The sequence below is a fragment of the Sceloporus occidentalis genome, unplaced genomic scaffold, assembly GCF_023333645.1.
Source record: "Sceloporus occidentalis isolate IW3139 unplaced genomic scaffold, rSceOcc1.0.p SCAF_7, whole genome shotgun sequence".
NCBI classification, from domain to species: domain Eukaryota; kingdom Metazoa; phylum Chordata; class Lepidosauria; order Squamata; family Phrynosomatidae; genus Sceloporus; species Sceloporus occidentalis.
In genome coordinates, this window is record NW_028316987.1 from 46172301 (window position 1) to 46197982 (window position 25682).

General features: G+C 41.5%; 1 protein-coding gene across 1 annotated transcript; it reads left to right on the forward strand.

The window, feature by feature from the left end:
* Positions 1–207: 207 nt before the first annotated feature.
* LOC149309682 (maturin-like) lies at positions 208–25272 on the forward strand. Its single transcript, XM_089532835.1, has 3 exons — positions 208–739; positions 19866–19988; positions 24692–25272. The coding sequence occupies exons 1-3, from the start codon at positions 578–580 to the stop codon at positions 24800–24802; spliced, it is 396 nt and encodes a 131-aa protein (XP_089388961.1). The 5' UTR covers positions 208–577; the 3' UTR covers positions 24803–25272.
* The last annotated feature ends 410 nt before the right edge of the window (positions 25273–25682 follow it).

The window sequence follows — 25682 nt, forward strand, 5'->3', positions numbered from 1 at the left end:
ATAGAGGGTTGTGTGTGAGAGAGAGACAGGGATTGTGTGTGTGAGAGAGGGGGGGTTGTGCGTGTATGTGTGTGTGTGTGTGTTTTAGTCCAAGCGTGTGGACCCCCTCACTCAGATCCAGTGGGATCCAGCCGCATCCAGCTCTGCCTCCCTCCCTCCCTCCCCGCCGATGGAGTGACCCTCCTCCTCCTCCTCCTCCTCCTCCCTCACAACAGCAGCAGCAGTAGGCCAATGCCAGGCCTGCTCCTCCTCGCCGTCTGCGGCTGCTGCTGCTGCTGCTGCTGCTGAAGGGAAGGGAGGCCTCCTTCTTCCGAGGCGGGAGCGGAAGGCCCGGCGGAGGAGAGGGCCAGCAGCATGTAAACAATACCGGCATGCGGCGGGGCCAGAGTCCGGCGAGGGGCAGAGAAGAAAAAGGGGCGCAGAGAGGAGCAGGAGCAGCCCTCCTGGGTTTAACCCCTGTCCCTCCCTTCCTTCCCTGAGGAAGAAGAAGAAGGAGGAGGAGGAGGAGGAGGAGGGAGCCATCCGTAGAGCCAGGCGCCAAAGAGAGAGGAGGGAGGGAGGGAGGGAGGCAGGCAGGATGGAGTTCCAGCAGCTGGCGGACCTGGCGGACAAGTGGTGCTCCAGCAACCCCTTCGAGCTCATCGCCACCGAGGAGGACGAGAGGAGGATGGACTTCTATGCCGACCCCGGGGTCTCCTTCTACGTCCTCTGCCCCGAAAATGGATGCGGGGACAATTTTGTGAGTCAGGCGGGGTGGGAGGGGGCGACAGAGGAGGGAATGCGCCTGTTGAGGTTGCATCCACACTGGGGAAATAATCCGGTATAAGGCCATTTTCACTGCCATGGCTCCATGCTATGGAATTCTGGGAATGGTAGTTTGTTGTGGCACCTTTGATGCCACAACAAACTACCATTCCCAGAATTCCATAGCATGGAGCCATGGCAGTGAAAATGGCCTCACATCAGATTGTTTCCCGGTCAGAGAGCTCTGGTGCCACACCAAACTACCATTCCCAGAATTCCATAGCACAGAGCCATGGCAGTTGAAATTATGTCAAACCGGGTTACTTCTGCAGCCTGTGTTGGATATTCCTAAACAGAGGCAGGGCGGCCATCTGTTGGGAGTGCTTTGATTGTGACACATCCCTGGAGAGCACAGCGGGGTTGGCATGGGTGGCCTTTGGGCTGTCTTCCGACTCTGTGATTCTGAGTACCAGAGAAGTGTCTCTGGGCTTGTGCAGAGAGTGCTGCATCCTCACCTATGCCCAAAGCTCAGCTGGAATTGGGGAGTGAGGGCCAAAGGCTTTCCCACAGCCAGTGGCAGCTCTCATTTCGGACTGGACAGAACATCACCTAGACTAGAGGTACAGCATGTCACCCTCCAGGCCAAATGCAGCAGATGGAGAACCCTGAGTGTGCAGTCCTAGGCAGGCAGCAAAGCTGGGGTTTATTCAGCCACCTGGCGGGCTGCTTTTGGTTTGGTGGGCCTTGTATTGTGCAGGCCTTGTATTGTGCAGGCCTGCTGCTGTGGAGCATAATGGATGCTCCCACAGCTCTAGAGAAAGAGGCCAAGGGCTCTCTTACTTTGAAAATGTTGAGCAGGAGGCAGCCCTTCCCATCCACCCACCCACAGGACACAAAAGGCTTTCCCCCCTTTTTGTATGGTTCCCAAAAGCTAGAGGTTGATACATGTTGTTGCTTTGTATTTATCCAGGGAGGGCTGGTGGAGAAGCTTAGCACACTCTCTCTCTCTCTCTCTCTCTCTCTCTCTCTCTATATATATATATATATATCATGGCTCACTTTGATAAGGGATCTCTGTGCAGGTTTAAGGACAACAGAAATGCAGCAAGACTTGTTACAGGCATATAGAACAGGAAGCTGGTGTTTCTTTTTGTGTCTATGTGTGTGAAGGGAACTAGTGTTTGTATTATGTTATAGGAGGCAAAGCATAGAGAATATATTTCCTAATGTCACTATAATTTGCTGGGCATAATCATTTCCAAATCATTTCCAGACCTGCAAAATGGAGCCTACTTTCTCGGCTGACTGGCAGGCAAGTCAACCAGAATTTAAAATGAAAGGAGTGAATGGGATGGTGGCGATGATGATGATGATGATGATGATGATGATGATGATGATGATGATGATGATGATAGTGGCGTGAGATCCTCAGATAAAGGGTTTTCAGTTTCTTCCCAGAATATGCTTATCTCTCTACAAAAGCTGGCACCAAATGGTGTGTAAATGTATACTATTCTCCTTTCTGCAGCAGTGAGTTTTGCTAATGACTTATTCTCCATCCTGAAGTGGATTGAAATTACCTCACTTGCCCCCATTTTCTGAGGTTGTGGTGAGATTTTTCTGGCTGTCCCAGCAAATGAGAATGGTATATGAATAAAATGAATTTGGGATTATCATTTCTTCCTCTAATTCAGGAGCTTCGTCCGTGTATCCCATTTAGTTTTGACATAGTTTGATATGCAGAAAATATCTCACAGTTGTTACTCTCGGTGACGTAAGGGGCACACTTTCTAGTTCCTGCCCTTTGCTTCTTGGTTACATCATAATCCAAACAGGTGGTGGCTTTATACACTTTTCCTAACAGTACTGTACTTGCTGGTCTACTAGGTTAGCAACCTTCTTTCATAAATAATACCAAAGACCACTGTTTGCCTTTTTCAAATTAAACTGGCCCATCCAAAATCTGAATGCAGGTTTTAAAAGTTGGACAGCTGTATCCTGCTGCATAAACAAGGGCCCACATCAAGGGCCCATCCTTTGTTGCTCATAAAATTTAAGTCTTCTCCACTCCTTGTGGCATTTTAGAAACATCTGAGCACTTTGTGAAGTCGAAGGCTTTCATGGCTGGCATCCATAGTTTTTTGTGGGTTTTTCGGGCTATATAGCCACATAGCCCAAAAAACCCACAAAAAACTATCTGAGCACTTTTTTTAGAAAGAAAAGGTTGAATAATGTGCCTAAATCAGGGGTGTGACTCAAGTCCAGATGATCTAGTATAGCTCTCAGCAGTATTAGCCAGCATAGCCACTGGTAAGGAATGCTGGAGGCTATAGTCAAACAACATCTGGAGGGCTGCATTTTGCCCACCCCATCCTAAAATCTATGCCTTGAACTTAAAGTGTTTTATGACTTTGTATTTATAACTAATGTTACCCCACAAGCCCGAGGTGGGCCACATCAGTATCACTGTCATCCATGTGACAAGTGAACATGTGATGGAATGAGCATGAATAGCCACAATCCAGAAGCAATAAGATGCCTGGATTCCCAGTTTATGTAAAAGTGGCTGATTCATATGCAGCAAGGTACTGTGCTGATACAATAAAACATCCACCGTATTGTTCTTCTTTGTTTATTAATTAGATAGATAGATAGATAGATAGATAGATAGATAGATATCCCACACTTCCTCAAAGGAGCTTAAAGCACTGTACCTTAATACTTTGCCCACTTTCAGTAGTCCTGTAATAATTGCCCAAGGCTGCCTAGTGAGCTACAGAATCTTCCCAGTCTTGGTTTGACACTCTGATCACTGCAGCATACCACTTTCAGTATACGTACTGGTACTTCTTCCTGCAATTGTCCAATCTCTACTGATCTTGGAAAGCAGGTATACCAGCCATCTTCACTGTGGTATTGTTCAGAGGTTTTAAACATGCTTGACCAACAGCATCTGTTGCCAGATTGGCAAAGACTGTAGGCAGTAGCCTATACTAAGGCTGCTGCCACACTACATAATTAATGCAATTTGATATCATTTTAACTGCCACGGCTGCATTCTGTGGAATCTTGGGATTTGTAGTTTGTTGTGGCACCAGAGCTCTCTGAGAAAGAAAGCTAAGTATCTCATAAAACTGCAAATCCCCAAATTCCCTACCATTGAACAGTGGCAGTTAAAGCAGTGTCAAACTGCATTAATTCTGCAATGTAGATGCAGCTTGAGTGGTCAATAAATAATTAATACATAGATTCACTGTGATATAGTATAGGAGCAGGGAATCTGTGACATACTGTCAGTGGACTGTGACTCCCATTAGCCCCTGACTATTGGCCCTTGTGGCTGAAGGTAATGAATTTTGGAATTCAGCAGCATCTGGAAAGCCAAATGTTCCCCATCTCTTCTGTAATGGAGTCACCAAAATGTAGCTCTATGGATATTCCTGGATTGCAACTGGTTATGTTGACAAGGACTACTGAAACACATTGCAGGTCATCTACAATCTAGCAATATCTGATAAGCCAAACTTTGCTTCTTCCCCCTCTCAAGGTAGAGCGTTTGACTTCAGCCTCAAGGTTCAGAGTTCATTCTCATCTGCCTCTAAAGTTCACTGGATGGTCTTGAAAGAGATTATGTTTGTCTCCCCCCTGTACCTCACTAGCTTGTTCTGCAAGAATAAAATGGAATTAAAGAGAGAAGTACTGTATAACTAAAGTTCTGTTGGGGGAAAAACCTTAAACAGATGGAAGATTCCTCTCACATTTGCTTTTTAGTTTAATTGGAGATCTTGACAATTATCCTAGCCTAGTTTTTAGACCTTTTCTGAATCCCCAAAGCAATGTTACTCATATATAGAATGAGGAAGTACAAGTCATTCACACACACACACACATACATACATATAATCCTAAAGCAATATTCCCAGTTATAACAGACTTCTGCAGGGTAATATTGTAGAACAAATAAAAATGTTACTGCATCAATAATACCATCTTACTAGAACTGTTTATAGCGAGTTATAGATTGTAAATATCATTCCATCAAAAGTTTTGAGCCTATGGGCCTAGTAAATGTCTGTTGATTTCCAATGAGACCAAGACTTTAGGTTCAGCAAATGTTGCCAGTTCTTGACTTTGAACATTGGGATACCTAGAAGTGCCAATTACACTGAAAACAACAGAGCCCATTGCAGGCTTCTGTGGATTCCAAGGGGGAGCCCATGGGGTTGGGAAGCAGAATGGGGTAAAGGGGTGAAATCCAGCCCTTTGAGGAAGATTCAAGTGAGTTTGGCAGAAACAAAATATCTATCCTCTAAGGCCTTTGTGTATTTTTTTTAAACTGACAGAAGTAGAATTTGGAAAAGTTATTTTTTGGGGAATACAACTTCCAGAATCCCCCAGCCAACATGACCACAGACCATAATGGCTGGGCGATGGTGGCGTTTTCTCCTAAAAGCTTTTTTTTAAAAAAAGCTGTGATACTTGGTACTATTTATTTTTTTCTCAGATACATGTTTCTAAAACTTTTCAAAACTGTTCAGAAGGGAGAAAAACCAGCTTTGCCCACTGCTTTTTTTGGCAACAGGGCTGAAAATGAAAACAAAAACACACAGCCAAGACATTTTTTCCTGGCTGACTTAGGAAACTGAGGGCCGTAACAGACCAGCAAGAAAGGTCTGCTTGAAGTTGCCCCTGCTAAAAATGGATTGGGGCCACGGCAAACACATGCTTTGGCCCCAAACCACATTGAACCAGCCCAAAAAGGAGCGGAAAAGATCCACTCCTTTTTGGGCTGGAAAAATGCCAGTTTTTCCAGCCCAGTTGAAGCCCAAAGCCTGCTTCAAGATGCTCTGGCATGCAGTGTGTTAACGCCATGCTGCCGTAGCATCTTAAAGCTGCCCACATCTGGGTGACCACCTGACTTCCAGGCAGTTTCAGGGTGGCTTGGGAGCATGCAGCATATAAATGTTGCACTCCCAAGCTACCCAGACAGCAGCTATAAAGGGCCGACTATTCTGACCCTGACATTCAGCTGTTTACACCCATTTGGTTATACAATGGACCCTTGGTATCCACTGGGGCTTGGTTCCAGGAGCCCATACAGATAACAAAATCTGTGGATGTTCAAGCCCCATTAAATACAATGGCATAGTAAAATGGTGCCCCTTAGATAAAACTGTGAAATCAAGGTTTGCTTTTTGGAATGTATATATTTTAAAAATATTTGCAAGCCGTGGATGCTTGAATCTGTGGATAAAAATTCCGTGGGTATAGAGGACTGACTCTATTAACGTAAGGGCTGCTTCATGGATTTCTTCTCAGAGGCATAGGTTTGAAGGTCTCTGCTTCAGTGCTGGTGCTCAAGTCAAACAAAGCTGTCCTGCCTCTCCAGAGTTTTGTATGTTTTGAATTAATCCTGTGAATGGTTCCACAAGTGTTCAAAATGCTTTTATCATGAGCACCCTCTTAAATGTTGCATCCATATAGCAACTTAGAGGACATTCATACCTGGGAGTCAACATTACATGGATGACCTCTTACTCACTAGCCAGATTCAGAGGTCATGGGATGACTTCTCATTAGTCACATTCAGATTGTTTTTCATGGCTTCACAAACCATGGTTTATGGAACTAGAGAGGAGCTATAGATGTCTGCCCTTCTCTTCCCGCCTCCAGCTTCTGCACAGAGATTCTGGTTTTCATTTATACACAATTCTTGAATTCTGGCTTAATGTTGGCAAACCAATAGGGAGTACTTGGCTTCTAAACTGAATGAAAACAAAAGTTACACATTAGATCCAAACTAATGGGGAATATTTGCTTACTGCAAGCCAGGATTTCCTTGTCAGAGGCAACACAATGGGGGAAAAAGGGTGGTAGTGGAGAGATGAGCTTGTAGCTACAGCTTGAAAAAATATGGTTTATGAAGCTGTGCACAGTATAAAAAACGACTCACAACCAGGAATGTTTTGTATTACCATTTCAGTACTGATGCCAATCCAGATGTTCATCACAACCATTTGTATTACCGTGTTTTCTGATCTGTTAACTTCCCTCATTTTAGTCCTTTCAAGTGTGATTTGTTTTGCTTTTCTTCTTATTTTCACATTCAGATACTGTGCAATCTGTACAAGTGGTAATATTATGTAGGTATTTATGTCTATGGTGGCATCAATGTACATGATGCTTTCCAGAGTATGAGAGATGCCGTCACCACCACCCTGCTTGAGGAACTTAGCTTGTTAACTGAAGACTGAAAGAAGAGTCAAATCAGAAACAACAGGGTACACTGTGGTTTGTCTTACTACTGAAGTCTCCCCTGATGTGGCAAAATAGTTAGTGTTGTTTTGCTGATACATTCAGAACTTGGAAAAGTTACATTTTTGGACTTTAACCCCCAAATCATTATGCTGGCTGTAGTCCAAAAAGTACTTTTTCCAAGCTTTGAATATATGTAAAGCTTTATCCATTTCTCTGCTTTTACCTTTATTGTTGCCATTGTTTTATTGTTTTATTACCCTTATTGTTGCCATCTCTCAAGCACAAAAACCAGGTGTAGGTGACACTGGCAAGAAGAAAGCACTGTTAATTCCACCTCTGTGTCGTCGGCTTTAAATATATATAAGATGTACAGAGCAGCACTAGTTCATTCACATATATCCTTCTTAAATATCCTTCCCCAATATCTTAAAGCAGAAGGAATCTCTTTCACATCTAAGGGTACATTTTCACATATGAAGGGTGCATTTCCCTTGCCATGGCACAACCCACATAGCAACTCTGTTACCTGTGAGAGTCACATCTCCATCTATCAAGGATTCAGCAGATCAGAAAATGTAACTTTCAGGCAGGACTAAGCTCAAGCACTTTTTCTCTAGATGCAGACATGAGACTGTGGGGCTCTAGACAAGCATCTGGGTGAACATAGTCTCCTAGGCAATATCAGTAATGCCCATCACGCAAACTGTAGAGCAGAAGAAAGAAAGTGGTGGGAGACTCTGCTCCTCTTCTCAGCAGCTGCAGTGATCTTTATGGAGTAGTACTGGTAAATTATATTTCTCCGTGCCTGGCAGTGAAGAGGGAATACCAGGCTGGGGGATGATGGAAATGATAGAAAGGAGGCTGATTTAACTAGTGGTGATTAACTTACCCAGTCTTCACATACACTGTTTTTACTCATCTTCCTTTTCTTTTCCCTTATGGATTTCCATTGGTTCATTGCACTCTTCTTCCTGTCTCGAATGTGGTCTAAGGGCACTTTATGCAGCCTTCTTGCTGACCCCAAGCAGTTTTGTCTCTGGTGCTTATTCAAACTGTTGGAGAAACCCATAAATATATAGGCTTTATCCCTTTACAGCTTGAGCAGAAAATCCTATTAAAGTATGCATTCGTTAGAGAAAGAGCTACTGAGCAAACAAACAAAAATACTCTGTGTGCTGTCACCTGGAAGGTTTCTGGTGTATCTGAGCTGCTCTTCTGTATCTCCCAAATAAGTGTGTTTTGAGGTGGTGCCAGGTGCTATGAAAGCTCAGCCCTAACTTGTGTTTGAAGTGATGGCTGATGCACTCAAGCAAAACATCTCTTAATGTTCCATTCACTGAACGATGAAGGAGCGTGTCTGAACTTTTATTAGAATCACCAGTCCATAGAAAAATTGGGAGGCATTTTTGGCATTTGCTGTCTAGCTATGAGACTCTATTCTGCTTGGAGTTTGTCAAAAGCTGGCTTAATAATCTTCAGCCAGATCTTGTTTGTGTGTGTAATCGTTGAAAGGCTAGGAATACATCAAGTGATGAGACCAGTATACATTACAACCTTTACAAAATGATCACAATGGCGATAATGATTTTGACTTGTTTTTTAAAAATGAGCTTGTTATTTTCTGGCGATAGGGTGATTTCTTATAAGGGCACAGTGATTCCCAGACTCTGGCCTTGCAGATGTTTTGGATTTCATCTCCCAGAAGCCTCAGCCATTTTGGCCAATGGTCTGGGATTCTGGGAGCTGAAGCCCAAAACACCTGGAAGGCCAGTTTGAGAAACAACCCTGATACCCTCTAGATGTGTTGGACTCCAACTCACAAATAACATAAATGGACAGTAGTGAAAAAATCAAAACCAAAAATACATAAGGAACACACAACTGAAAAAATATATAAAATAAATCATAGGAATGCATATCTAAATTAATCATAAGAAATATAGCCCGTGTAACTATACTACATACTATTTTTTGCTTTTTGCTCTTTTTGTAACAAAATGGAATGTTAAATACAATTGATTATAGGTAACCAAAGAGCAGAAAACAATTCAAAACATGACTGAAATATTGGCAGGGAACAACAGAATATATTCCAAACTAGTAGGCAATGGAAGGTATAATAGATAATTTCTGGTTTTGACATACCTTCCTCACTAAATGCAAACCTCTTATTGAACTGCTAAAATAGAGGAGCATAATTTAAAAAGGACGATATAAGACTGGAAGGCATCAGATTGGAAAATACTGGTCAAAACATTTCACTTTGGAATGGTTAAATGAACGTGAAGTTCAAGTTCATGTGAGCTCCACTCACTCTCAAAGATACCTCCAGAAAAGCTGAAGCAAATCTCTGGATTGAAACTGTTTTGAAGTGATATCTGACATTCAAAAATGATATTGCATCTCACACCAAAGACCCCCTTTTTAAGATCCCTGACGATGGTGGGGGTAGGGGAGATATCTTAAGTGTCTTCTAATGTGTTTACTGATTGAGAGGCCAATGGAACACTCTTGCTTTCATTTATTTCATCCCATTTTTTCAGGTACTTTAAAAATTTCCCAGTTGTTCTTTCCTCTTCCCAGTGTTTCCCTTTGTCCTCATCTTAGTTGAATTGCTACAAACTGAGTTCAAAGTGCAAAAGAAGTTTGCACTCAGTTAACTCAGCAGGAGGAAGAGAGTATGGGGGGGGGGGCAAATCTTACTCTTCCTATTTTCTCAGGCAAAAGCAAGCTGCTGCAGCCTCTCTTAGGTTGTCTGTTATTTCTCATTAACTTTTGCTGTCTAGACCACAGTCTGATGTTTGCTAACACGAGTCCCAATTTTCATTTGTCAAATGTTGGATGGTAAGTAGTAGTGGATTTGAGAACATTGTTGCCTGATCCTGAAGGTGATTAGAGAGATTCGATTAAGTGTGGTTCTGTTATGTCAGGCTGGCACTCAGTATATGTTCTAGTCAATATTTTATTTATTTATTTATTTACTTACTTACTTACTTACTTATGGTATTTATACCCCGCCCTTCAGCCCTAAAGGCTATCAGAGCAGCTTACAATTATTATTTTTAATTAGACGGTTCCCTGCCCTCAGGCTTACAATCTAAAAGACACAAAACAAAAGGAGAAGGGAATGGTGGTGGGAAAGAAGATGAGGTCCAGTGGTTATTCCCTTCCTCTGAGGCCTGGACCAAGGCAGATGGACTGGAGGGAGGGCTCTTCTTCTTCAGGCTAGCCCTGGTGGAGCTGGGCCTGCCTGGTCACTCCTTCACAGGCCGAAGGATGGCAGTTATCATGGAGGGAGGGCTCTCTTTCTTCAGGCTATTAATATTCTTCAATGTAAAGTGAGCATCTTACACTGTGGACCCACTTTATAAATGAACTGTTTCCACTCCCTTTTGTAGTCTGTAGACATTGTTGTTATCATTTTTATATTTTAAAACTAGTGTAACAATGAGCAAGTAATGTGTACACTGGTAATAAGTATGCTATGTGAGATTTGAACTCTTGTTTTACTAGTCTGTCCTAGTTTTTTTCTAAGTACCTCAAGGCTGCATATATGAAGTTTATTTTGAGTGATAACATCTTATGAAGGTAGAGCTAGATTCAGAGAAAGTCTGCACAGTCTCCCTGATCTGTAGAAGATTATCCCCCAACAGTACACTTTTTCACTCCATCACAGAATTTGCAGTGTTTATTAACATTCTGTTTCAGAGAGCTTGCCCTCGAATATTTAGAATGTATCTGAACAGTCCATGACATCAGAAATGTCAAAACATATGTGCATACAGACATTTAACTAAGGGCTAAAATAGAAGCTCATATAGGGATGATTTGACACTGCCCCTTTGGGCACCGGATCAGGGCTGTAGTAACCGCATGCCACGGTTCCAGTCCAGCTTTTTTCTGTTCCTTTTTGCACTGGGAAAAAAGGTGCCCTTTTTGCTGGCACTGCAGCACTCTTGCGCCGTGTGGCATCTAAATGCCGTGCTGCCAGAGTGCCAAAAAGCTGCTGGCATGTAAATGGGCGGGTGGCTTCACAGTGGCATCCTAACAGCTTGGGGTCATGTGTCGTGCATACGCCGTGGCCCCAGCAAGCGGGCTTTTTGGTCAGTCTGTTCCAGTCTTAACAGACATTAATAGTTAGCCAAAACATGTAAGATCATTGTTATTGTTGCCAAAGACAACCTCAAATTCACCCAGAATGATGACAGTAGCAATTCATATGATGCATGAAATCACATTAAGTTATACAAAAAGCTGACAGATATAAGAGTAGAGTGATATTCAATATTTGTATGAGTAAAACACTTTTTATTTACTTCCTTAGTTTGAAGCTTGATATATGTGTGTCCCTGTCCTAAACAAGGATGTTGAGATTACAGAGTTGGGATTACAAAATAAATCATTCTGAAACTGATTTCGGATGTATATGTACTGTACTATATTTTGCTGGCAGGTAATAGTTTTCAATGAGTTGTGGAAGAGTCTGTTGCAGAATACTTAGTAAAGAATCATGAGAATGATAAAAGGAAGAGGCCCATTGAGAAGAGGAAACTGTTATCCTACCAGGGAACTATCTTGGCCTTGTTTTGAGAAATGGTTTTCTACAGAATATAGGCAAGCAATATTTATTACTTCAAATTCTATCATGGGTGAGCTGAAGTGAAATGTTTCATTTATTCATACAATACATTTATTTCTCGCCTTCAAAGGAGCTAAAGGCAGCATATATGGTTTTCCTCAAACTTTGTCCTCACAACAACCCTAAAAGGTAGGCCAGTCTGAAAGAGTTTAACTGGACCTAGATGAATCAGTGTGCATGTTGTCTGAGCATGACTTGAACTTGGGTATTTCCAGTCTTTCCTTACCCAGTGTCTCCCATCTTGGCATCCTCTACATGGGATATACTATAGTAATAGTACTCATCATCTCTAGGCAGAATGCTGGAGGATGATGTTGATCTAGCACATCTGCAGGGAGACAAGCTAGAGAAATCTATTTAACAGCTTATATGGCTCTAACAGCCTTGAAATCTCAAATGGTGAGTGTGCACACATACTCAAAAAGGACAGAATTGATGATGCACAAGTTAGCTCTTCTCTTTCCCTTTCTTCAAATACCTTTGAATACAGTGAACCCTTCCCATCTATGGGGGTTAGTTCCTGCCCCCCCAATAGATGGCAAAAAAATGTGGACGCTTGTGCTCCATATTATTCAATGGCGACGACGTGTATGAATCCACTGACACAACTGTATGTACACACCACCATTGAATAATGTGGGGGCTGTTGATCCACGGGTGATAAAAAACAAACAGATTGCCAGATCGCTGATATGAAGGGTGTGTCCCTGGATGTGAGGGCAATTTGGCTGAGTATAGTTAAAATCTCTTGATCAGATGTCCCTGGAGATAAATGAGCTGGAGAGCTTATATTCAGATGTGTAATATGCTCTGAGAATCAGAAGATACACTAGATTCAGTATGTAGACAAGAATCCTGCGGCTTTCTTATTTGTACACAAGGGGGGGGATGTAGGAGGCAGGGCTGCTTTTGAAGGACCTACATTGTTTTCTGGCAGAATTCCCTTTAGCGTCTACTCTAATAAACATAGCTCATCATGAAAACAGTGTTTTATCTTTCCTCTATTACTTCCTCTTCCACATCAGATTTATTCTCATTGAGGAAGCTCTAAACAAGTTTCAACAACTATTAATAAAAGTTTCAGCTGTTCCATTGCTAACTGGAATAATAGCCAAATGAATTTCATGGATTTAATGTGGTAAAGCTGACCTTTTTTTTCAAGTCAATATTTAACTCTGATCTGAAAGGTAAGGGTATTGCTTTCTTGTTTATCTTTGGAATACCTTTAATAATAATAATAATAATAATAATAATAATATATTTATTTATTTATTTATTTATATTTCCCGCCTATCCCTGTGGATCGAGGCGAGATTACAGCAATAAAACAATTCCATATAAAATGCAATCGTTAAAACAATGACATTACTATTAATTCACTAAAATAACGGATCATCAACTAACCTTCACACTAACATTCATACAATCAGATCAGAAGTATTTAAGATCTCTTATAAAAAATCAGGTGGGTAGGCCCACCAGAAGAGATCCATCTTTAGTGCCTTCTTTAAGGCATCTAAGGTGGTGATAAGACGGATCTCCTCCAGCAAGCTGTTCCACAAGCTGGGGGGCCGCAGCAGTGAACGTTCTGTAAGAAGTTGTTGTTAGCCTGGTTTTTGAGTACTGTACTCCAATAGGTTCTTTCCAGATATTCTGAGAGTGTGGGGCGGATTGCGTAGGGAGAGGCATTCCCTCAAGTAACTCGGGCCCAAGCCATGAAAGGGGTTTAAAGGTAATAACCAACACTTTGTATTGCGCCTGGAAGCTAATCAACAACCACCGATGTTATGTGGTCTGATCTAGGTGTTCCAGTGACCAGTCTGGCTGTCGCGTTTTGAACCAATTGAAGCTTCCGGACTTGATACAAAGGTAGCCCCATATAGAGCACATTACAGAAATCTTAACGAGAGATTACCAGTGCATGTACCACTGTTTCAAGGTCCTTTTGGTCCAGGTAGTGGTGCAGTTGGCATATCAACCAAAGCTGGTACCATGCACTCCTGGCCATCACATCTACTTCAGATGACAACTGTAGAAATGGATCCAGGAGTACTCCCAAACTGCGAACTTTATCCTTTAGGGGAAGTGTGACCCCGTCCAGGACTGGCTGACTGATTTCCATCCCTGGACTTGAGGTACCTATTGCAAGTACCTCAGTTTTCTCTAGATTCAACTTGAGTTTGTTTTCCCTCATCCAGCCCATTACCGACTCAAGGCAGGCATCCAGAGGAGAGATGCCATCCTTAGTCACTTCAACAGTCAGAGACATAGAGAAATAGATTTGGGTGTCATCAGCATACTGATAACACAGCGCCCCCTGTCTCTGGATGATCTCTCCCAGTGGCTTCATGTAAACATTAAACACCATGGGGGACAGAATAGTGCCCTGAGGGATGCCAGCTGTCAACTCTCTTAGAAGAGCAGCTGTCCTGCAGCATCACCATCTGTAATTTGCCTGAGAGGTAGGACCGGAGCCACTGGAGCGCAGTGCCCCCAATACCTAACTCCCTTAGGCGTTCCAGAAGGATACCATGGTCTATAGTATCGAAAGCCACTGAGATATCCAAGAGCACCAACATGGTCACACTTCCCCTGTCGATACCCAGACGGAGATCATAGACTAAGGCAACCATGGCAGTCTCAACTCTGTATCCTGCCCTGAGGCCGGTTTGAAATGGGCTTCATCCAAGACTGCTTGGAGCTGTAGGGTAACTGCCCTTTTGATTACTTTGCCCAAGAATGGTAGAAGGCAGGCCGCCCTGTAATTGTTTCTTACCAGGGGGTCCAGTGAGGTTTTTTAAAAAAAGCGGTCTAACTATCGCTTGTTTCAATTTCGATGGAAATATTCCCTCTCTGAAGGATGCGTTGATTATAAGTTGTACTAATATTTTCATAGCATCCCCTCCTTGGGTGGTCAACCATGATCGGCAAGGATCGAGAGGACACGTTGTCCTCCTTACACTTCCAAGAAGCTTGTCCACTTCATTGGTATTTACAAACTTTAACTTTGGTCTGATTACCAGAGAGGGATACAAGCAACTGGGTCTAACCCTTTTAGATGGAGTTACTGTGTTTGTCAGGAAAAAACAAAACCAACATAAAATTACAGACTTCTATGGCTCCAAATTCAAGGATCCCTATGTTTCAAAATTCCTGGAAATGTCTCTATTCAATGGAAATCACTTAGATTGTTCCCTATGTCCTCAGTGTCTAATGAAATCAACTAGTGGGAATTATATGGGGGCTGGTGAGTAGTCTTTGGCCATGGAGCTAGAGCAAGTTAACTACTTGACAACAAACTCTGGGCAGGCTCATACTACTAACTAACTGCATACATAATGGAGCCCTGGGAATATCAGACTGGTCCAGAAGGGATCTTGAAAAACAATTCTACTCTATTCCTACTACAATCCCATTCTCTCAGTCCTTGCTGGCCTTCTAGCTGTAGTTGTAAAGACGTGAACTGCATAACTCATCAGGTGAAGTTTTGGCCCTAACTGCGTCTCCTTGCAGCAAGAAGTCTGTGAAGTAGGTGCCTATGGTTGCAGAAGTAAGAACATCAGCAAAAATAATTCAATCCAGATTTACACATATTAATACCAATTTAATTGAAATCAGTGGGACTGATTCTTGCTATCCATGGGGTTTTAAGTATTTTTATTATTTTGTTCGTTTATGACTGACGTCTGGATTCCAGTCCACACTTTTTGGTCCTGCTGCATCATAAGGATAGTAGCTGCATCAGGCACATACTGATAAATAATAAATAATAAAACACATGTTGTACACTTAATAAAACACATGTACACTTCTATCAAATGTGACAGCTTTAACTTGCGTTAGAGAATTAGCCTAACTAGGGGTTCTACTTTACAGAGAAGAGTCCTCTGTCTGAAAGGCTGTGTATTTGAAAGGCTCCTCTGATTTAAGAGCTACATAGTGAGCATTAGCAGCTAGTATGTGGAAACAGACTGAGCAGTAGGCACAGAGTTAGCCCAGTTGTAGGTTGTCACAGTGCATATGATACTATCTATTGTAGTTCTATTTGTTGATGATGATGATGTTATGGTATTTATTTTGAATTTGCTCTTATCAATATAAATCTCCACATACAAATATATGCAAATTGATGTCCTCTTTTTGGCCTTTTTGAGGTGAGCCCTAAGTGCTTACACTAATCCTATCCTGGTGCCATTTGGATTTTCATTAGTTCAGAGATGCAACAGAATATTACTGTGCTAATACAAAGAAATTTGACAGAGCATAATATAATATTAAGCATTTTTTAAAAACATGGAACCAAGTGCTATTCCATTAAGTCCCATTGCATCTCACTGTTTCCCATCTTAAGGAGCAAGGAGCATATAGGACAGCTCCAACATGATCTCTCTGAATGGCAAGCCAATCTATATTTCTTTCCATTTGTTCTGATCAGGTAGCAGACTAGAGAAGACCTTTTATTACCTGTAGATTTTTATATTGACATTGATGGCACGGATTTTGGAGCATTTCAATGCACATAGGTTGCCATTGTGATTAAAGCTATACAAGAAGCCTTTTGTCTATTATCAGCTCTAGATCTGAAATAAAGCAGATGTAACAAGTGGTGGTTGGTGGGTCTGGGTTTTAGTACAGACTTCAAATGAAGGTGCTGAAATTTAGTCCCCAACAAGGTTTAGCATCTTGGGTAGCTTCTTTGAACAAAGACACTTGAAAAATTTATCAGTTCAGATAAAAGAAAATTATTATAAGTTGATTTGGAAATGGTACCTGACTCCAATGAGATTACATAATATTAATAAGAATAACTCAAAAAATTGTTGGAGAGGCTGTCAAGAAGTAAGGTCATATATGCATATATGGTGGCAATGTAAATATGTACAAAATTTGGGTGGGGAAAGTGCTATTAGAAATAGAAAACATTATGAATATAAAAATAGATAGAAGACCAAATATAGTTTTATTATCATCAGAGAAATGGAAAAAAGAAGAAAAACATTTGGTAACAAATTTGCTTACAGCAGCGAGATTAATAATAGCAAGGCGTTGGAAAACGAAAATGGATGTAGAAGTGGAGGATTGGTACAAAGAGGTATGGAGATTAGCTATTAATGATAAATTGACATGTAAATTGAAAGTAAAAAAAAGGATTATGGAAAAGAAATGACTTTGAGGGGATTTGGAAGGAATTTGTCGAGAAAGTGTTGAGAAAAGAAGATGGAAGAATACCTCCAGAAGACGAACTGAAATTTTGGGTGGAATATAAGGATGGAAAGGGCTCCGGGGAAGGGGGGCACTGAGGGGTATGTAAAATAATGTGTTAAAAAGGTAATAGAATGTAATAGAATGTAGAGATGTATTTGTTTATGGAAATAAAATTTAAAAATAGAATTAAAAAAGAAGAAGTTCAGATTAACCAAAAGCCGCCATCAGATGTGACTCTGCTAATTACCTAAGCAGGTTAAGGAAATCTTAAATATTTGATAAAACTCTCTTCTCCACCTTCTCCTGCACCCTGTATGTGAAAACCTCTTCCTTCCCCTTTCCAGAGCTATGGTCCATCATTGTAACTGTACTGGCATTCCTTGAGAATTCATTGTGCTCTCAATCATCAAACCAAGATTACAAATTATGTAGATGAATTCTATATTGGCCAGTCTGGAGTGGAGTTCTAAAAATACGATAATCTAGGACAGCCGTTCTTAACCTGTGGGGCGCGACCCCTTAGGGGGTCGAACGACTCACAGGAGTTGCCTAAGACCATTGGAAAACACATATTTCCAATGGTCTTAGGAACCAAGACACCACCATTTTATGGATGAGGGTCACCATAACATGAGGAACTATATTAAAGGGTTGCAGCATTAGGAAGGTTGAGAACCAGATGGCTTCTTCAGCACCATTAAAGTCAGCTTAGCTGCTCAAGTCCCATCATAGGGTGCTAAATGTCTGCCTAGAGCAGCTGAGGTAGCTGAATGATATTGGCCTCACCAGCATTAAGGTTGGAAGCCCTCCATAAAAAGGATGCATGTTTTCTCTAAAAGTAGGCAGATCTAAAAGGGGATTAATTCCAAAGTCATTTCAGAAAGGTTTGTTACATAAGCACTTTTGTAATGAGATTCCTAATGATAGAAGCATGAAAGCATATAGGTATAAATAGCCACTTCCTTCTTAGAGCAGATCTATACTCTCTTCTGCATTGCCCATGACAGCATTATGGGCCAGACAGAAGAATCAAGAAGTAATGCTTTGCCTGAAAACTGTATTTTTACATGCATTTATTTATTTATTTTTAAAATTACCACATTGTGCATAAGTTTAAATACTTCCCAAACAATGTCATATTGTTGTCTCTTGGGATTCTCTGCCCTCTCCACCTCTGAAGCACACCATCACATCAGTTTAGCCTGAAGTGGTACAATACAGGTAAAGCTTTATAAATGAATAGGTGTTGACTGATTCTGTTGGTTACATATTCTAGTCCTGGAAAGTAATTATGTTGGAAGCCAAGCCAAAAATCTGAAGAGCTGGTTTAGAACCATTTCTAGATATCAAAGGTTACATGCCCATACTGAGATTTCAGTGCCAAAGCATCTAGGCAGATACCCTAGCTTTTAATATTTCAAAGTGGGATAAATCAGAATACTTCATTTCTTGTAAATACAGAGAAAAGTTGTTTTTTGTGGGTTTTTTGGGCTATGTGGCCATGTTCCAGAAAAGTTTCTTCCTGACGTTTCGCCACCATCTGTGGCTGGCATCTTCAGAGAATGCTTTGCCTGGAAAAAAATAGGAACCAGTCCTAGTCCAGCACTCAGATAACTATACCATGGTGGTTATTGTAATTATTTAAAATTTAAGCTACCTTGAGTCCCAATTTTGAGGAGAAGACAAAGAATGAATAAAGCTAGTAGAAGCAACAACAATAATTATTTTGCTTCCACAATTCCCCAAATCCTGTGGCCTGCAGGACTACTGCCTGCTGGACTACTACACAATTCCCCAAAAAGTATTTCCCTCAAACTCTGCCTGGACTACACATTTTAACTAAGTCTGTTAGAGAAGTGGAGATGTGTAGTTGATTCACTGATCTCCTTATGTTCAACCAGGCCATGTCATTTGCTAATGACACTAAAAACAGTGATGCATATGGCTGAATCCTCAGTGTAGGACAGCTTTCTGCATCCAGCCCAGAAGCGTCCAGAGGGGTTGGACAAATTCAATCACACATAAATTGTGTGTCTGTGATGACTGGGATGTATCACTGGATGACTGGGCCACAAGGAACCTGGCCTGCTCACATTCTGGTCCTTTTCCAGCACTGAATCCAGGTTGGGGGAGATTTGGCTTGAATTAAGCCCCTTCCCTGGTTCTTGCTCCGATTGAGCACTCACTCATCATTTTCATTTGGGCCCAGTGTGTGTGTCAGAGAGGAAAGGCTAGCAGAGGCTGTTGCTCCCATTGCTGCATGCAAAGGGCAGCTGACTAGCGAGCAACAGCAAGCAAGAAAATCAACTGGCTTTTCAAGACCAGGATGCTGCTCCCTTTTCAGAAGCCTGGTTGGTTACCACACAATGGAAGCCAAAAATCTTTTGCTAAATAATAGGAAATCTTTATTAACGGCTCATTAATCAACATCTTTTAAAGCCAATGGTTCCTTCCTCAGGAGTTTTTTTAAAAAAACAAAAATAATATTTGCATCTTACTTTTGTTTGTTTTGGCAAGTTTTGTTATTTTTGGGGCGGGGTTGTTTTGGGTGTTTGACAATGCTAGCTTCTGGCAGCAACTTGGGTCTTTTCCTATCCACCCATGTTCAAATGCTATGTTGTTTGCATCTGACTGGCTGCAGAGTCAGTCAGGATAGAAGGATAGGAACAAATCCAGGACTTGAACTGGCCAGAGTTTTAGGATTCCAAAAGTCTGGGAGGTTGAAAGTCTTTCTATATGTGCTATACCACTCCCATCCCCAAAGTGGGTATTTCCTGTAATATATGTAGGAGATATGTATACTTGGTAAAGACGGGGCTTGAACTCAACAACGTAGCCACTGGAAAGCAGAGAGTAGGATAGTGGTCTCTACTCAGTCACTTGGGACTTAATTGAATTTTAGCTTGCTCCTTGCCGCAGCTCTGAATAGATCACATTAAAGTACCACTGTCTCTTCTAATCCTTCCCATTTCAGGGTTTTGAGTAACTTTTGTTTTGTCCTCCCTGTCTTCCCTTTTAGCACGTTTGGAGTGAAAGCGAGGACTGCTTGCCCTTCCTGCAGTTGGCTCAGGACTACATCTCTTCCTGTGGTAAAAAGACACTCCATGAAATACTGGAAAAAGTCCTCAAATCATTCAGACCTGTAAGTGCCTGTTTTCCTTCTGCTAGTTGTTTCAGCTTAATGTACCAGATAGTGAATGCAACCTATGGCCATCGTAGTTTCTCTAAAGTTCTCTTAAGTCTATGAAATCTGTGTTTGTTTCAAATGGCCTCATTCTAGAGCTGGCCCTCTATATCCATGGATTCTTTATCCACAGATTCAACCATCCACAGCTTGAAAATATTTTAAAAATATATAAATTGCCAAACCTTGATTTCACCATTTTATATAAGGGACACCATTTTTCCATGCCATTTTATATAATTGAGTATCCATGGATTTTGGTATCCATGGGAGGTCATTGAACCAAACCTCAGAGTATACCAGGGCCTACTGTACTTTCCTGCTCCTTTAGTTCTCTAGTTTCTACGTGGAGATTACCATGACAGAAGGCAGAAGACTGGAACTGAGACGCAGGGCACAAAGGATAACAGACCTGGGATGCAAGCGGGGGGGGGGGGGGGGTATCTTTAGGAGATGAGGTCATTGTCACTCTCCCCAGAAAGAACTCTGCAATCCAAATGAAATTTACTCCTGTCCCAAATTTTCTGCCATAGCAGAGAATGAGACATTGAAAATCATTTGCTCTTATACAGTGGGGCCTTGGTATCCACTGGGGTTTAGTTCCAGGACACACACCCCTCCCCTGGTGGATGCCAAAAATCTGTGGATGCCCAAGTCCCACTAAATACAACAGCATAACAAAATGGTGCCTCTTTCATAAAATGGAAAATCAAGGTTTGCTATTTGGAATTTATCCTTTTTTAAAATATTTTCAAGCCATGGATGCTTAAAGCTGTGGATAAAGACTCCATGGATATGAAGCACTGACTGCATTTGTTGTATTTGTATTCTGTTGGTAACTTCAGCTACCCCTAGTAACTTCATCTACCCCTTTTCTTTATTGTATTTCTAAACACTCCATTGAAATTTTAAGTTATTGCAACGCTAGCCATTTTGAGAACTGAAGGAAATTTGGAATTAGGAAAAGTTTTTAGACCTCCCTTCATAGCCACACTCCTGGCATCTCTCATCTTCATTGTCAATTACATCACTGTCTGTCAGTGGCGAATGGCAGTTTGAAGGGCAAAGTCTGTTATACATGGAGGTCACCAGAGCCAAAGCACTCTCCCATCTCTCTCTCTGTCTGTCTGTGTGCTTGATTTATTATGTGAGCATGGTGTAAATAGCTTTGGGAGAGGGGAGCGAATGGAGTGCTCATGTGGATGCTGACTGGGAGAATGTTTGAGGAGATGTGCATAGGACAATTGGTGGAGAATAGGCTGCATCCACACTGGAGACATAACTGGGTTTAGTACCACTTTAACTGCCCTGGCTCAAGGCTATGGAATTCTGGGAGTTGGCGTTCTGGGCTCCACAACAAACACCAGCTCCCAGAATTCCATAGCCTTGAGCCAGGGCAGTTAAAGCGGTACCAAACCCAATTATTTCTCCAGTGTGGATGCAGCCATAGTTAGAATCTGAGTGGAGTCGGTTTAGCCTTTAGCATGTGTTTGAGAAGGCTTGGAGTAAGACTAGGGTTGGAGGGAGAGAAGGGAGTTTGGGTCTGGTTTAGCTTGAGAGGAGAGAATGTTGTATTTAGCCTGATGAAGATTTCCAACAAAACCTCTGCCACAGACTGTGCATGCCCACTTTTAAGACACTCAGCATCAGGAAATCTTTTCTCAAGCATCCATAATCTATAAAGTAGTCCTGTCTTCCATATAATTTGTTCCTTCATTTCTTCTGTACCTGGAATTGCCTCAGAATTGCTAGCTACTGATTTCAGGGATACAATGCCTTCATGTAACTCCCATTTAAAATCATTTATTTCCTCTCTGTTAGTTGAGGTGAGTGAAGCTACATAGAACCAGTGCTTCACTTCCTATAGCTCATTTTTCAATGGTGTTTTCTTCATCTTGCGACCTATTTGCCACCTCTTAGAATATACAATGAATCTCCTTCACTTTGGATTGTTGACTGTGACCCTGTCTGTGTAACATTTTCCACAGAATCAGTTCCCTCAGCCTGCTTGTCAAGTACTATATTCTCTGACATAGCTGATACGTTGTCACAACCTGACTCCAAGTTACCTCAGGAAATTTAACCCTTTGCTTCTAGTGACAACATATATCTTCTTGACATTGCTTCTCCACTTAATATTACAGGATTGGTTTGGTCAGAATTAACACCCACTTCATAGATTCCTCCTTCTTCTCTCCAAGAAATGTTTACCTCAGCCATGGGAATCTCGTGTAGACTTCCCTTGACTCCTTTTAATGCTCATGGTTTTGTGAGGGATTATAATTGAGGTAAAAATTAAAGATTCTCTCACCAAACTAACAGCTAAACCCTGTATCTATGAAGCCCAATATTTGTTGTTATTAATTAATTACTTTTCCCTTGAGTTCAGAGCTAAAATCTGGGATTATTCCCAGTTTTATTTCACAGAACTGCACTTTCTTTGTGTGGTCTGAAGAAATATCTACAAGTTTGTGTAGTTTAACTGAAGCTGTAGCACTCAAAGCCTTGCTTAACCTTTCCTCACAGGCACATTGAAAATGTCCTGGTTTTCCACATTTTAAACAACTCTTCCTTATATCATTGTGAAATGAAGTCTTAAGCTAGTAGTTGTTTTTTGCCTAAAGGTGTTGTGTTATTTCTGTTCAGATATTTTAAAGTTTGATTTAAAGTGATTTTCTCTTGACAGTTTGCTTGCCTGTTCAAAGTCAACTGATCTGCCAGCTCTGCAAAGTCTGAGGGCCCTCGTCCCTAACAACCAGTCTGATTTCTGAGGGTAGCTGAAACAAAAACCGATCTAAAATTATTAAATTCTTTATATCCTCTTTAGTTTTGGTTTTCATCCATTTATCAGATAAAACAGTCAACCTGGCACCCAAACCTACATATGTCTTGTCAGTTTGAAAGTGGCAGTTTCGAAACTGTATTCTGAAATTATCTGGCCTCAGAAATTATTCTGAATCTTTTCAACACAATCTCTTTATAGAGATAATCAGTTAAATGCTGCTCTGAGGTAAATTGTGCTACACTTCAGCCAGCTCTACCTTAATCAAAACTGGGGTGTATCTCATGTAATCAGCACTGGCTGTTCCTCAAATTTGGGCAGGTTACACACCATTTAGTACATATTCTATACGTACTAGGGTTAGGAAGGGGCGGTGCTTCCGCACCCCCCTAACCCTAGTACGTATAGAATACATACAAGATGGCGGCGCCCTGTTCATACGGGTGCCGCCATCTTTACGTATCGGACGCATAGCATCCAGACGTGTCGCGGCGCCTATGACGTCGCGAATGCGCCAGCGGCACCTCGCGACGTCACAGAGGCGCCGCAAGAAGGAGCTCCATTTTGGAGCTCCTTTTTTGCTCCGCGTGGGAGCCGCGCGGTGTGACTGCTACGGCTCCCGCACGGAGCAAGCGGCAGCAGCGGTCTGTAACCCGCCTTGAGTAGCCTTTTTAAAAGTTAACAGATATTTCTGGCTCACCATCCGATGTATAAGCTACAAAATATATGGAGGATGTTTATTTTTTATAACATTTTTTAAAATTTTATTATCTCAAAATTTCCAACTGAATTGAATCAGGGCTTGAGTATTCTGGATTTTGCCTCACTGGGGCCTGGAGCTTGATGCTTAACCAACATCATTTTTAATTCCTCTACAGTTTTTCTCTCATAAGTCAGGTTTAGAGTCTTGCACTTCTCAATCAGTCCCTCTTCCTTCAAAGCCCAAATTTCTACCATTGTTTTTCTCTCATAATTTACTTGAATCTCACTTCTGTATTTGATTGCACTTCTGTTTTGAATTATCCACTTTGGCTCATCCTCTACACTTTTGGGATTATATCCAAATGTGGAGACTATCCTTGAGTAATTCAGCCACTGCCACCAAATGTGAGACTTTCCACTCAAACAATTACACCAGGTCCACCAACTGTGAGGATTCCTCTCAGACAACCCCACCGCTGAGGACAAATGCCGGGGTCTTTACGCTTAAACTACAGAACGTGATACTTCCCAGCATTCACTGCAAACAATCTAAATTTGAGGGTTTTCTCTGACCCGCACCTCTGTCACACTTCTTCCTGTCCCCCTTTTGTGACTCCAATGGCAGAGTGAGTCCAGATGCCCTCAAAGTTCCTGTGAGGATGTATGCTACTTTTATTCCCCCCCACAGGCTTTCACATTCAGTGCTACCACCACAGACACTCGGTCTGAAACCAAGCGCTCAGAATGATAGCAATTCCAAACAGCTGTTTACAGAAGCTAAATATAAAAGCATCACTTTTCATATTTATACCCCGCTCTTCTGTCACAAAAGTTGGATTCCAGGATGCCATGAAGGAGTTAGAGTCAGGGATGCCAGAAGACCTTTTCCAATCTTGTGATCTAAAGATGCCAGGCCAAGTCTTCACTGACTGCAGTACCATTTGCAGATGGCAAATGGTACTTCCTCATCCTCCTTTATACCCCAAGGAATATGTGCGTTTGCCACAAGGTATGTTTGCCTTTACAAGCCACTGAGCTACGCCTTGTTGTAACTTAATTCTTGGGGTTTTTCCAAATATTGTGCAGTTTGTTCTTGGACATCAGTGATATTAACCGATTTTACTCTTTTATAAGACATTTACATTATATTTCTTTCCCCCTCCCCCCTTTACAATAGTTACTGGGGCTTCCAGATGTAGATGATGATGCGTTTGAAGAATATAATGCAGACGTGGAAGAAGAGGAGGCAGAAGCCGATCACCAGCAAATGGGTGTCAGTCAGCAGTAATATTGAGAGGAATTTAAAAAATATATTTTATCCTACCAGGTGGGATCTTATGCGCTTCTGCATTAGCATTTTTGAAATTAGCACATCACACTGGAAGAACCTGACTCCCGAACCCAAAGTTTAAAAAACAGAAAAGAGAGAAGAAAATCATCAATATTTTTAAGTCTGTGATGAGCTTTGCTAAGAAGTGGCCTGAATTTAACTCCTGCTTCAGTGAGGTTTCTATGGCGTTGTCTCAGTAGCATTCTGCCATTGTTATCTTAGAACTAGGGTATTTTTTTCCCTTGCTGATTGTCTCTTTTGTTGTTGTTATTATTTTTATTATTTTTTTGTTATTTGCATAGGAAAATTAACATTTCACTGACCTGAATGTGATTTGAATGTAGGAACTATTTGATTGATGTGTTAAGTACTTGCGTGACCTTAATGAAGACCATCCATGCAGAGAATAAATGCAATCTGCACTTTCATTTTAGATTCCGCTCTCTTTTTTATTTAATAACAAAAACAAAACAAGGTTAGCAGGAATTCTTCCAAGTGAATGCTATCCCCAACAAAGAGTACAATCCAGTCAAAATACATTTTTCAGTTCCTTTACCACATGAGAAAACAAAGCTGAAACAGAACCAGCTTTCCCTGTGTCTTACTATATGACGTTGTAGCGCTTTAGTCCTCTTCCCATGAGAGGTGATTCTAAAGGCATATCTTTTGCCAAATGGATTTTTCCAGCTAGAAAAAAGGTGCACTTTTACAGCCATCTTCCGTGAGAAGAGAACATAAGGGCTATAGCTTCATGCAGCCAGGCATGGAGAAAGCTGCTTCTCACCGACTTCATTTCCACGTTGTTTCCTCATGCAATAAGGCTCTTAAACATGTACTC